A 13,833-nucleotide genomic window follows, 5' to 3' on the forward strand; every position below is an offset into this window, starting at 1 on the left:
TAGAGCATTTATTTACAGAAAATGAGAAATGGCTGAAATAAAAAAAGACGCAGAGCTTTCAGACCTCAAATAATGCAAAGAAAACAAGTTCATATTCATAAAGAGTTTTAAGAGTTCAGAAATCAATATTTGGTGGAATAACCCTGGTTCTTAATCACAGTTTTTTTTTTCATGCATCTTGGCATCATGTTCTCCTCCACCAGTCTTACACACTGCTTTTGGATAACTTTATGCTGCTTTACTCCTGGTGTAAAAATTCAAGCAGTTCAGTTTGGTGGTTTGATGGTTTGTGATCATCCATCTTCCTCTTGATTATATCTATAAATATAAAAGTTATAATTTTGTAACCCTTAAAAAAATCTAATTAAAAGGCAAAAAATAAATTATATTATCATTATTACTATTATTATTATTATTATTAGCAAGAGATTTCTGTCTATCTGTAATCCTGTTGTATTCAGCATATTTTTGCTTGGAACTGCAGACTCAGCTTATTTCTAAACCCAGTTCAGACTTATGAAAAAGGCCTAGACAGAAATCATGGTACCATTAACTTAATATTTTGTTGAGGAAAAAAAATGCTTCCTGTAACTGTCGATGAGATTTCTGCACCTTTTAGAAGTATTTTGGGTTCACTCATAATGAGGAAACTGCTGCAGCTATCTCCAGTTGTCTCAGTGTTGACCTACTGTTCATCAATCTGTTCACCATCTGTTAGTCTGTCTGTTTATCTATTCTCCGTCCATCCATGTCTATTGTAATGTCCATTAATACACTTGGTGACCACAGGGTTATCATATTTAATGTTTAATTACAGTACATCAGTAAAGCTTTGTCATGTTTATTATTATTACATTTACATTCATCTGTCCCATCAGTTCATTTTATTTTTATATATTAGATATAAATTAGATATATCTCGGATATTAAATATTCATACACAAAAAAGTCGCTTCATTAAAGGAAAAACAAACAACTTTAACCCTTTAGAAACTGAGCAGTGAGACACTGTAGACTGATCACATTATTATTCATCCCAAAACTCAATAAAATTAAAAATAGCATTCATTCTCTGCTCATCCCTGAGAAATATTATACACAGTCTCCTCACCATGGTTCTCATTAATAATGAAAATAATAAATCTAACTGGTCTAAAACTAGACTGAACCTGTACAGGTGATGTATCTGAAGCTCAGGCTGAAGCTTCCACTGTGCTGCATAATCTAGGTTATTTTCCAATAAATTGGATTATTATTATGCACTAAACTGAGCAGTCCTCTGAATTCAGTGCTCTGAGATTTTCTGATCCAGTCGAGGTCCTTTACAGGTCCGTCTTCTCCTCATACCGGCAAATACACGCCCCTCTCTGACTGTCCAGGTAGGGTTTACAGCCCAGGTGCATCACAGCGTCGAACAGCAGCTTCACGGCCGTCTCACACGCTGCACAAACACACACATTCAAAATCATCATTAGACTGATTACAGAAAATATATACACACATTATTACCAACTACAGACACTGAAAAAGCATATTTACAGTTCAAATCAAAGTAAAATAAACTAAATATGGTCATAAATGCACTAAACTTAAACTAAAGAGAGAGATTAAGCCTAGTCCTAGATTTAGTTTTTCTTTCAATGGGAATTTTTTATTTAAAACACTATTTAGTCCAACATTGGACTTAAATATCTGTGTCTAATTCTCTTATCAATACATCCATTCAGATACTTTAGGCTGCACCCATTACAGAGTATAATATCGCCAACATTTTTAAATATGGTTAATGATATTATACCCTGAAGTATGGTGCCATATCACCCACCCCAATTAACACATCAGGGTACTACTTTTTTTTTTTTTTTACTGTTTTTATCAAAAGAAAAATTCACACTGTTCTAATTTCCCATTATATATCTACTAGAGACAGGATTTTACATTAATCCTGGATATATGGAGATTTTTAGAGTGCATTATTATTATTAGTATCATAACTAATAATTCTGGATCATTGACTTCTGTTACAAATCTGATAAATTTTTTGTATTTTTGTTTTTTTTTTATATCTCAGTTAGGGGTGTGTGTTTTTGAATTTTTTTTTATTCAGTGTTTTGTCATATAATCAAGAGTATTGTTATCGTGAAAATATGAAATATTGTGATTTTAGGGGCATATCGCCCATTCCTAACATACACACACACACACAACCACACACACACAGAATTATTTGACATAATGTCTAATGCCAGGCCTGAGCTAGAGTGTCTGAATGCAATTTAATTCTCACAGCAATGCAAATCAAAACCGCAATCTCATAGAACATCTTCTCTGAACAGTAAAAACAGTTACTCCAACAAAAGCAGCGCAAACCGCTTTTAATTCCTTTTAACTCCAGGGAAAAAACTATGAATGAGCAGGTGTCCCAATACTTTTGGCCACATAGTGTAAGTTAATGAATCTATAGGGAAGTCTAAAAGCTGCAGTTTTTAGCCAGAGGGGAAATTCTCCACCAGGTTCCTTCATTCACATCTGTCACCAAACTAGTTTAACTTTTACACTTTCAGTTTCATTTAAACTCTCAGAAGCTCAGATTATCAAAGGTTATCTCCACTGGTTTGACGGGTCTGACTGGTTTGACTGTGTATTTTACTAGTTTTATGTTTTGTGCTCAAGCATCCATCCATTTACTCATCCATTCATCCATCCATCTATCTACCCTTTGATCTGATCTAGTTTTAAGACTTGATAAAAGGTTAGGCTTGTCATTTTCGCCAATAGTTTGGGACATCTGCTCATCCATTTATTCTAATTCATTACTTTTTTCAAAAACCAAAAGTATTACAAATAGTTTGTTGGAGTAACTGTCTCTATTGTCCAGAGAAGACTTTCTACTATATTCTGATTAGATTAGACTCACATTGCTGTGAGAATTTAATTGCATTCAGCCAGAAAGAGCAAGAGCAGTGTGTGGGAGGCCAGAATATTTCAGGATGATCACCACCCCAACTAACCCAAACCCATCCCATCCAAAAATATTAAAAGTATCTCTGTTCATTACTCTGTAGGTAGAAGTATAGATACTAGAGTTTAATAAAATACTTCTGTAGAAGTTAAAGAATCAACTCAGGATTTTTACTCTTTAAGTAAAAGAGTAAAAGTACTGGTTACAAAACTACTTAAAGTATAAAAGTAAAAGTAATGTAAGGAGAAAAAATAAAGCAATTAAGAACAAAAGTTTAGGCCACGCCCACAGAGTCCTATAGTGCACTATCCGCCCCCCCCTCCCCAAAACACATTTTACTAAAAGCTATAATGACTATAATGTTAAAATTTTTAAATGTTAATGTTGATAATATAATTTGGGATTTTGCACTAGGCTGTTTCCTGTTTCAGCTGCATATATGCTTAAATTATAAATGAATGTATTTTAGTAGAATGTAAATATATTAAAGAAGTTTAGTTGGGCTGGAGTTTGTCTGGAGTTCTCTTGAGTCTCTGCACGGATCATCTTCATACTAGACTACATACGTCTGCTATGTTCTTGCTGGAGTGTGTTTGTTGGGGGGGGGGGGGGGGGGGGTGCAGGTGTGATGGATCACAGTATAAACCAATAGGGAGTTGGAATGGTATATGTTTATACTTCTCTACATCCAATCACAATCAGATTCACTCTATCTGGATGGAGAGATTTATCTGGATAGGGGTTTTATTGAATGATGAGAAGCCAGAATAAAAAAACAGCTGAAATTAAACAGGAGTAACAAGTAACAAGAGCAGAAAGTTCAGATAATTGTGTGAAAATGTAAAAATAATTACTCCAGAATAGTATAACAATATATCTACTTAAGTAAGGGAGTGAAGTATTTGTACTTTATTACTTCACACACCTGGCATTAGGCATGATGCCAATAGGCTTATGTTTGTTTATCTCTTCTGGAGAGTCCTATTCTATTGGCAGTGTTTCCTCTCTACTACACGAACTAGACAAGCTGTTTAAATGTGCTTTTGCACATCTGTGTCAGCAGTGGATGCCTTCACTAGAAGGTGTGTCCACAAACACATTTTGTACATGCAATGTATTTGATTCTTGTATTGTGTTAACACTGAAAAATGACCCACCACCATGTTTAACAGCAGATAAAAAAAGGAAGTTTATTTATTTTCTTAGAGTGATCCTTACATTAGAAAACAGTTCAGGTCCATTCTGACCCTTAATACAGGTATACAATACAGGCTATTAAGGCTACATAAGGATGAATTTTAAAACTAATACAGGATAAACAGTGGGTAAGGATAAAGGTGGGGGTGTGTTTTTAGAAATTATTTACCCTGTACACTGTGATCCAGCCCCAGCGTCGTCTGGACATTTCTGCAGATGGTCTCTAAACACATCTGGAACTGCTCATCACAGTCGCGCTTCTCCTCACCGCAGGTGTCGTAGCAGCGGTCGTGCTGATTACAGCACCTCGTCATGGACGGGATCCCGATATCAAACTGGAACAAACAGAACAAAGTACTTTATACACACCTACACACGACATACGATACTGAATAAATAAATAAATAATACCAAAGCCAATATCTCAATCAGAGCCAAGAATTCGATACCAATTTAATGATATATTTAATATAATTCACAACACCAGGAGGGTGAAGACTAGCACATGCCTCCTCCGATACATGTGAAGTCAGACTCCGCCTCTTTTTGAGCTGATGCTGTAGCATTGCCGAGTAGCATCACAGCGCTAACGCTCGGAGGAAAGCACATCAGCTCAAAGACGCAGCCTTGTGCTGATCCACATCACCCTAGGAGTGATGAGGGGAAAGAGCGCCATCTACTGTAACCAACTAAAGTATTAAAATGATTCAAATATTGCTTATGTACAAATTATGGATATCCAAATCTGACCTAAACTGATAAAAATCTTGATATTAAAACATATAAAGAGAAATTCTGTCCTAAAACTAACATTGAATAAGTAAGTAGTAATGCTCTGTAATAAACTGTAGTGCAGTATAGCTTCCTTCAGCCTCCATTTTCGGACTCACCTGAAATCCAAACAGCGGGGAGCCACAGCCGTTGGGTGGTGACGGTTTATATCCGGGTCGAGGAATCGGTTTATATCCTGTAAAATTATAATTATAATTTATATACTATATAATAATATAGTCATAATGTTCTGCTTAATTGATGATAATATGTATGTATCTATATATCTGTATATCTTTCAATATATCCTTCCATTAATCCATCTACCTGTCTGTCAATCAGTCAGTCATTATGGTCATAATGTTATGTTTGTTATGCAGTTAGTCAATCAATCAACTAATCAATGAGTGAATCAGTCCTTTAGTCAGTTAGTCAATGAAGGCTAATGAAGGTTTACCTCACATTAACTAGTCAGTCTGTCTGTCTGTCTGTCAGCCTATCAACTGGTCAGTCATTCTGTCTGCCTGCCTATCAATCAGTCAGTCTCTTTATCAATCAGTCAGTCAGTCTTCCTGTATGCCTGTCAATTAATCAATCAGTCTGTTTATTAATCAATCAGTCTGTCTGTCTGCCTATCAACCAGTCAGTCTGTTTATCAATCAGTCAGTCAGTCTTCCTGTATGCCTATCAATTAATCAATCAGTCTGTCTGTCTGTCTATCAATCAGCCATTCAGTTTGTCTCTCTGTCAGCCAAACAATTAGTCAGCCTGTTTATCAATCAGGCAGATTAATCAATTAGCCATTCAGTCGGTCAGTCTATCAATAAATTTGTCTATATTTCTATCTGTCTGTCTGTCAGTCAGCCTATCAATCGGTCAGCCTGTTTCTCAACCAGTCATTCAGTTTGTTAGTCTCTCTATTTACTTCCCAGCCTATCAATCAGTCAGCCAGTCAATCAATAATCTGTCTGTCAGGATAATAAAGTATTAATTCAGGGTTAAACTGGATCAGCGGGGATCAGCAGGTCTGTGACCCACCGTCGCTGCACTGGTACCGGCACAGTCCGTCTGATCCCCCGATCAGGTCCAGAGCGAAGTTCAGGTAGGTATCGATCTTATGGATTCCGTTCCGGATGGTTTTCAGGGTTTTCCTCCAGTCCGGAGTTTCTGCTTCAAACCGGTCCTGCGGTTCTGCAGCAGCTCCGGCCTGAACCCCGAGAGAGAGCAGCAGCAGCAGCAGCAGTAGAGCCGCGGAGACCCGGCGCGGCATAGTCCGGCTCCAGCGGAGCACCTGCTGCACTGCGGCCCACTGTCCCCTCACCTCACACGGTCAGCATTAACACTCCACCCCGGGGTCAGACCCGCGGCCTCCCATCCACACTGAGATACACTGTAATAACGGAGATTCAGGAGATAATCACAGTTACTATCAGCTCATCTTAACTATCATATCATCACCGTCATCACTAATGACATCAACGGAACTAAAGGTCACATCCGGGTCTACAGAAAATAAAAGTCCCCACAGAGCAGTGTTTTACCGTGTTTTACCCTCTCTATAGCAGCGTACACAGTTTACATATAAATAAACCACACAAAAACCCGTATTTAAGTGTTTATGCTTTAATTTATATAATAAAATAAACTTTCCGAAACTGAAAGTAAGATCAATGTGCTTTTGATGTTTTTATCGCCTCTGCTGGCAGGAAGGTGTAACTGCAATAAATTAAACTATTGCCACAAGAGGACGACAGTGAGCAATTTACCATTATTCACTATAGCAGTGTTCAACAGGTCAGACAGACAGACAGACAGGTAGATAGACAAGACAGGCAGATAGACAGACAAAATCACATAGACAGACAGGTAGTGTTGAAGAACTTTGAAAGTATCCTCAAGCGCAGTCAATGCAAAGACCATCAAAAACATCATGGTGAAACTGGCACTCATCAGGACCGCCCCTTGAAAGAAAGAACGAGAGTTTCCTCTGTTGTACAGGATAAGTTCAGCAGAGTTTCCAGCCTCAGAAACCTCAAGTTAACAGCTCCCCAGATAAGAGCATCTAAATACTTCACAGAGTATTTAGGTTTGTTTAACACTGTTTTTAAGTTACTACATGATTCATTATGTGTTCCTTCATAGTCTGATAGATCACTTCACTATTCATTTACTATGTAGGGACACAAAGTAAAAAAGTAAAACATTAAATGAGAAGGTGTGTCCAACCTTTTGACCTTTGGTACTGTAATAATGGAATAATGTTTTCTTTGCTTATTTTGGGGATCTTCGTAGCAAAAACAGTGTGTGAAACTACCTCCACCAAGTTTAAAAGCTGTACCTTATCCTGGCAAGCTATGTGCTATGTTTTAAAGCCAGCTTTAATATGCCACCAAGAGATTTAACTTCTTTAACCCCTTAACAGCCAGGCATTTTTGTCCATTTTCTTGCCTATATCTTGATTTTTATTTAAGCATTACATAAAAAGATTGAATGCTTGATAAAAAAAAGTGTCTAAAAATCCTAACTGCAATTAAAAATATATATTTTTTATAATATAATGAATAAAAATATCATAAAATTGTCACTTTACTGAACTTTTTAAAAATATGATTAAAATCAATATTCTCCTGACTACAAATCAAAAAGTTCACATCCTCAAAACCTTTCGTTACGGTCATCTAGATTTTATATCTATTTAAAATTATTAAGTGGGGTAGAGAGTGAATAGGCAACTTCTCGAAGTGTCCTGTAAGATTTTCAAAGGCTTTAGGATGTAACTTAAATAACTTAATATTCTGCGGAGAAAAAGGGTTTTATATCGTTTACACTTTTGTCTGTATATAGGCCAAGGCTTGTTAAAGGGGTTAAATATTATTGGAGTGAATTACAGGATTTCTATACACACAACTCGTCCATTAAAACACGAGTCTTACTGAGGAATTTTGAGAAATATCTGTCTCAGCGCTGGAAAAACTGGTGGACAACTTTGCTATACCTTTGTTTTGTTACAGAAATGGTGACTAAAAGCAATAACCAGCTTAACCACATAAAATTCCCATGGGCACAGCTCACCTGATGTGACGTTCGTTCACTCAGAAATTCACTCTCACTCAGTAATAATTTAAACTTTATTCAAATGATTAGTCAAGCAAGAAATATCTCAGTTCTCTAGAGACTTAAATAACTTCAAACATTCAGAATTAAAATTTACAACGACATGAATCAAAATGGTTTCAGAGGTCCGTCCAGCAGGGTCCTGACCCGCGCTTCTGAGGCCTTCAGGAAAACTGGGTCTCGCAGCTCGTTCCGATACCGTTCGTGATCTTGGAGCTTCGATGTGGAATAGCAAACAATCTAACAGTGGTTTCTCCGAGTTACTACTGCCGCTAAGATTTCTGGGAGGAAGCCTACGTAGCTACGTCCCCCCGGAGATACGAAGTCTTTAGAAAGTCTTTATTTATTCGAGCGAATGTGGAAGAAGCAGCAGAAACGAGGAAGATGTGGGATTGGATGAGTCCACCTTCCAGCCAGAACCAGTCTGTCCTTCTAGAACCGTCCGGAGTTCAGCCGCGTTATCCTTCATATAGTCGCTGGTCGCTCGTCCAGAGAGATAGAAAAGGTGTCGGGAAGTCGGTTCTGTTCTGTTGATGAACTTATGTTTGCTGAACCGCAGCAAGGCATATATTCCAAGTGAGGTGAGGAATGTGTGGCAGGTGTGTGTGGCAGGGAGGTCTGGGAACGGGACTGACAGTAAGAGAGCGTTCACAGTAGTGTACATGTTAAATTGGGTTGTTTTTTTTAGTACCTTCTTCCTCCTACATTTGTGATTTCTTTCCTTAAAAAAACATTTACATATTACATATACATATATATCTCTCATATATATCCTCTAAGAGAGTCTGTGGGGGCCTGAATCTCATCCGCCGCGGAACAGCTCGTTTAGTCTCTCCAGTTCTTTGCAGTTGTCCATGGTCATGAGCTCGGCCTTCTTGCGCAGCCGCTCGTCCCTGTACACTTTAGCGGCGTACAGCAGGTCTGTTTCTGAGGAAAAAACACACAAAAACACCAGAGTTACACATTTAGAATTTAAGTTGATTCACTTTGAAAGTGTGTGTTTTTTTTTATATAATTTTATTTTTACTTTTACATGGCCAATTATCCAATGCACTCAATAGGACTTCCCCTATCGCTAGTGATGCCCCAACACACCAGGAGGGTGAAGACTAACACACGCCTCCTCCGCTCCAGCATCACAGCGTGCTCGGAGGAAAGCGCAGCAACTTGGTTCAGATACATCAGCTCACAGACGCCCTGTGCTGTGGACATCACTCTAGGAGAGATGTGGGGAGAGAGCGCCATCTACCCACCTGGAGGGAGCAGGGCCAATTTTGCTCCCTCTGAGCGCCGGCAGCTTGATGGCAAAGCTGCATGACCTGTCGTTCGAACCTGCGACCTCCTGCTAATAGTGGCAGCGCTTTAGACCGCTGGACCACTCGCTGCTTGAGTGTTTTTTAAACTAAAAGGACAAAAAGCAGAGATTCCTGAAAATTCTTTAAATTGTGTGTTCATAAAGAAAACATGCAAACAATAAGTGAGCGAGAATAGTAAAACTATTTGATATATTTATGATTAATATTTTTGTAATTTGTTGTTGGTTCTTTGTATTCTAATATCAACAGTAAACAGATATTTTCAGGAACATCTGGAATTAATGCATTTCCATGGAATCAATTTTGCAATCTGCTCAACTATCCTACCTATTCTTTTGTGTTTGACGGTTGATTTATTGTGTATTAAATTTGAGACGGCACATCAGAGATTACCTTATTACCTAAGCTATGGAATGCAAACAGTGTTTTTTTATAAACCTCTTGTGCAGTTTTAAATACAGTTCTAAATGCCTCATTTTAAATGTCAGGGCACTCCAGATTCTACCAATGAAGTGTGGAGCTCCTTTGAGCTGAATTATGGTGTAAAAAGCAAAATATGCCCGTCTCACTCATTCTAAAGCCTGTTTGGGCAAAGTGCACAAAATACTGAATCTCAGAAAGCTGCAAGAGAGCGGAGGAGGGCTATTCAACAAAGGTTAGTCCTCTTTATCACATTTAAATATACATGAGTTCTCCTTTAATTGCTGTGTGTTGAGTTATTTTTAAAGGGCACAGTAAATGTACACTGTTATACTGTAGCTGAACACTGACTACTTTACAGTCAAACAAAGTGTCATTTCTTCAGTGTTTTCTCATGAAAAGATAAAACATTTTAAATATTTAATAAAATGTGAGGAGTGTACTCACTTTTGTGAGATACTGTAGATCAGGGGTGTCAAACAAATTTTGGTCGAGGGCCACATTGGCATATTGGCTGTCCTCTGAGGGCCAGATGTAACTTATAAATGTAATAAAATGTAACCAAATGTAATATAAAATGAATGTAATTACTCCTTAATGTTAAATAACTCTCAATATATTATTTATTCAATCAAATATTACAGTTGCATGGAAAAAATGTTTGCTTGTTTCTCTATTAACATAAATTCTTTTAATTTGTCATGTTATGAAATCCAAAAACTCCATCAATCAAGAACCAAACTATTCAAGTGAATAGAAATGACATCAAATACAAGTTATATTAACTTTGTTGAAACAGCCGTCCACCTGCATCAACTTTTCTTTTTCTGGACATTATGGGATAAACATTTGTATGTCTCAAGTCCACCCGCGACGTTACGTGTAGTGTAGTGGCAGTAAGCCGTAACTTCGCGGGTAACACAATCGACAAGCATTGTGGGAAACGTAGTTTTTGGTCAAAGCACGCTTCTGACCTATTTATTATAGACACTAAGATCTTGCCAACACAAGGGCCTTGTGTTTGACACATGTGCTGTAGATCAATCAGTGCAGGTTATACTGAAATTTAAGACAACTGTATGCTAAGCTGCTAGAGACACAGAGGTCAGTAAGTCCACTCCTCATTACTACAGTTAGTTAATGAACTAATCCTGAACTGAACAAATGGAAAAAAGTGTTTATTTACAGGTACTCAGTTTTTTGGCACACCAGCACAACAAACTCATTTTCACTTGTAAATGTGAGAACTGTACCTCACCACAGCCTCACTCACCACAGTCTACAGGAAACACGACCACAGCAGGCAACTAAACCATGTGTGATAGAAAAGAAAGCGAGTGAAGGGTGACTGAAACGTAGAGCAACGTACTCGTCTGTCGTTCCTTCCAGCAGTTGTTGCGGACATTGGTGACGTAATCATCCTCCACGCTCTTCTCGATCTTCTGCAGTGCAGAGCCCTTATACTCAGATTTGAAGTCTCTGGTGACGTAATAATCCACTCGCAGGTTCTCCGTCTGCCTCTTCACCGTCTGACCCGTCGACCTGCAGCCGGAGCACACCAACACACAACTCTTCACACCATGCTGATAAAGAGGAAGCACTATAGGACTCACCATCAACTCACCAATCAGTCAGTCAGCTCACAGTAGCAGTAATGCAGCGTCTTTACTGCCTAAAAGATGTTCATTGTATTAAAAATTTAAAAACATACAGCTATGTTTTCTTTATTTTTTTTGTTACATATTTTGTTACATATTACATAATTAAAGGAATACTTAGAACAAGTAGTTTATTTAATTATAAATTAATTACAAAAGTATGTTTAACAGTAATTCCCTGGTTTAACAAGGGAAACAGAAAAAAAATGCACAGACTCTCCATTAACAGCTTGCATCATGCAGATGTTTTGGACCCGAAGTTTTCTTCCAGTGGCTGTGGGTAGAGGCTGCTCTTGACTCCCAGTCAACAACTGGTGCAGATATTAAGCATGCTAGATATTTGCTGTGTAGGCTTGTCATGATCAACTATACAACTTAATTTAAGACTACTTTAAGACCACATTTTAAGAAAAACTGTGCTAAAATCTTGTGGTGTGAACATGGCATTAATTTAAAAGAAGCAAATAAATATTAGTCCTGTTCCTGGGAATCAACAGTTTTTTAAGTTTTTCTGTTTTAGAAAAAAGGAAAGTAAATCCACTTACGGTCTGGAATACAGGCTGTAGGGAGGAGTCGAAACCATCAGCTGACTCAGAACCGACACCAGGATCAGAACCACTATCGGCATCAACTGGATAAACATAGAGAATCCTCCCTAAAAGAGAAAGAGAGATAAAGAGAAAGAGAGAGAGAGAGAGAGAGATGAAAAACTTCAGACTGACTGACATCAACTGATACAAAAGCTATTCATAACAGCATCCCAGAGAGACACAGAATCACAAACATCAGTCTGACAAAACATAAAATCTGGACTAATAAATGGAAACAAAGGTGCAAAATGGGTTATATTTAAAAAAAAAATATTCAGATATTAGATTTGAAATACAAAAAAAAAAATAGCCTACAAAAATAAAACAGAAATGAAATAAAAATGCCGTTTTAAACAAAATGGTAATACTAGATTATTCTCATAATAATAAATAATAACCTAATTGGCAAAACTGATATATAATAGGATAATAATGGTGACAGGCCTATATAGTTTCAGATATTATGGGATGTTATTATTCTCCACTTTAGAACAGTTCAACACTGCCCCTTTAAAACTAAACTCCCCTATTCATCTTCTGAGAGCTGTCCTCAGTGCTGCCGGCTGGACAATAATGCACAGTAATGGAGCCTTCAGGACACTAGGTGGCGCTGTGCACACCATGGTTTAACCAAACACTCAAAAATGAATGAAGATTAGCATAGCAAATACCCAAACCACTGAATGGCCCAGAAAGTTCTGAATTAGTATAAGCGCTAACTCTTTCGCTGTTCAGAGATGAGTATTATTATCGGCCTGTAGCCTGCTGCTAACCCTGGCTAGCACTGCTGGAGCAGCATTAGCATTAGTCACTAACCGCTGACAGACAAGCTACATGGAACGAACCACTAGCTAATATCACCTGGCTCAGTGTAGCGCTGTAGGGAGGCATTCATGCTAATGCTCCACCCTTAGTGCTGGAGAAATTTGGGAATCTAAGCTTATTATAAATTAACAGAAGTGCTTTACAACCAGCGCTTGTTTGACTTATGTTTTTATTTATATTAAGAATTACAGTTTTTTTTTTTACTTAGCTTAGCTTTACTTAAGTTAGTAAACCTACCCCACCACCACCACCCAGCAGCGAGACCTGCCGAATTAGAAGGAAAACATGGTGACACCCATGTTCCTTACTAGTGTGGCACTATGTGCCTCAAAAACCTGTGCAGATTATAGTCTGTAAAATACAGTAAATTATCTCTACAGTTCTGACGAGCAGTTAGCATGTTGTGTTAACTCTGCCTGGTAAGAAAATCTTGAATGAAGGAAACAAATGAAATACAGATAAATCCACGTACATCTCCCCGCTCCTCCCTCTCTCTTCTGGCGTGTTCTGTCTGCTGAGTGTAGCGAGTGCGGCTGTTCGTAAACGTGTGTGTAGTCGCTGTGGAGAAACAGAGAGAGATAAAGAAAATTATTAACATTCATTATAGGAGGTAAATGTTTGAGTAAAATGAACATTGTTGTTTTATTCTATAAACTACAGACAACATTTCTCCCAAATTCCTAATAAAAATATTCTCATTTAGAGCATTTATTTACAGAAAATGAGAAATGACTGAAGTAACAAAAAAATGCAGAGCTTTCAGACCTCAAATAATGCAAAGAAAACAAGTTCATATTCATAAAGTTTTAAGAGTTCAGAAATAATCAATATTTGGTGGAATAACCCTGATGGTTTTTAAAAATATATTTTTTTCATGCATCTTGGCATCATGTTCTCCTCCACCAGTCTTACACACTGCTTTTGGATAACTTTATGCTGCTTTACTCCTGGTGCAAAAATTCAAGCAGTTCAGTTTGGTG

The 13,833-nt window shown here is 37.7% G+C and overlaps 2 protein-coding genes across 2 annotated transcripts in view; both read right to left on the reverse strand.

The window, feature by feature from the left end:
• Window positions 1–791: 791 nt before the first annotated feature.
• On the reverse strand, window positions 792–6,423 carry pla2g12a (phospholipase A2, group XIIA). Its single transcript, XM_022685957.2, has 4 exons — window positions 5,969–6,423; window positions 5,050–5,126; window positions 4,329–4,494; window positions 792–1,441 (listed from the first exon to the last, which is right to left on the reverse strand). The coding sequence occupies exons 1-4, from the start codon at window positions 6,198–6,200 to the stop codon at window positions 1,323–1,325; spliced, it is 594 nt and encodes a 197-aa protein (XP_022541678.2). The 5' UTR covers window positions 6,201–6,423; the 3' UTR covers window positions 792–1,322.
• Window positions 6,424–8,040: 1,617 nt separating this feature from the next.
• Window positions 8,041–13,833, reverse strand: part of dnajb14 (DnaJ heat shock protein family (Hsp40) member B14) — a 29,386-nt gene continuing 23,593 nt past the window's right edge. Inside the window, exons 5-8 of the mRNA XM_049481705.1 lie at window positions 13,326–13,411; window positions 11,984–12,093; window positions 11,150–11,322; window positions 8,041–8,971 (exon numbers count right to left, since the gene is read on the reverse strand). Coding sequence (XP_049337662.1) covers window positions 8,847–8,971; window positions 11,150–11,322; window positions 11,984–12,093; window positions 13,326–13,411 — 494 coding nt within the window. The 3' untranslated portion in view covers window positions 8,041–8,846. The remainder of the gene's footprint in view (window positions 8,972–11,149; window positions 11,323–11,983; window positions 12,094–13,325; window positions 13,412–13,833) is intronic.

This window comes from Astyanax mexicanus, chromosome 7 (genome assembly GCF_023375975.1).
Source record: "Astyanax mexicanus isolate ESR-SI-001 chromosome 7, AstMex3_surface, whole genome shotgun sequence".
Lineage (NCBI taxonomy): Eukaryota > Metazoa > Chordata > Actinopteri > Characiformes > Acestrorhamphidae > Astyanax > Astyanax mexicanus.

What these genes read in the sequence shown, in the direction of transcription:
- pla2g12a (XM_022685957.2), bottom strand. Translation starts at nt 6,200, where the DNA reads ATGCCGCGCCGGGTCTCCGCGGCTCTACTGCTGCTGCTGCTGCTGCTC. An exon ending in CCGGTACCAGTGCAGCGACG is followed by an intron (nt 5,127 to 5,968) that starts GTGGGTCACAGA and finishes ATAATTTTACAG; the next exon opens with GATATAAACCGATTCCTCGA. An exon ending in CCCCGCTGTTTGGATTTCAG is followed by an intron (nt 4,495 to 5,049) that starts GTGAGTCCGAAA and finishes TGTTTGTTCCAG; the next exon opens with TTTGATATCGGGATCCCGTC.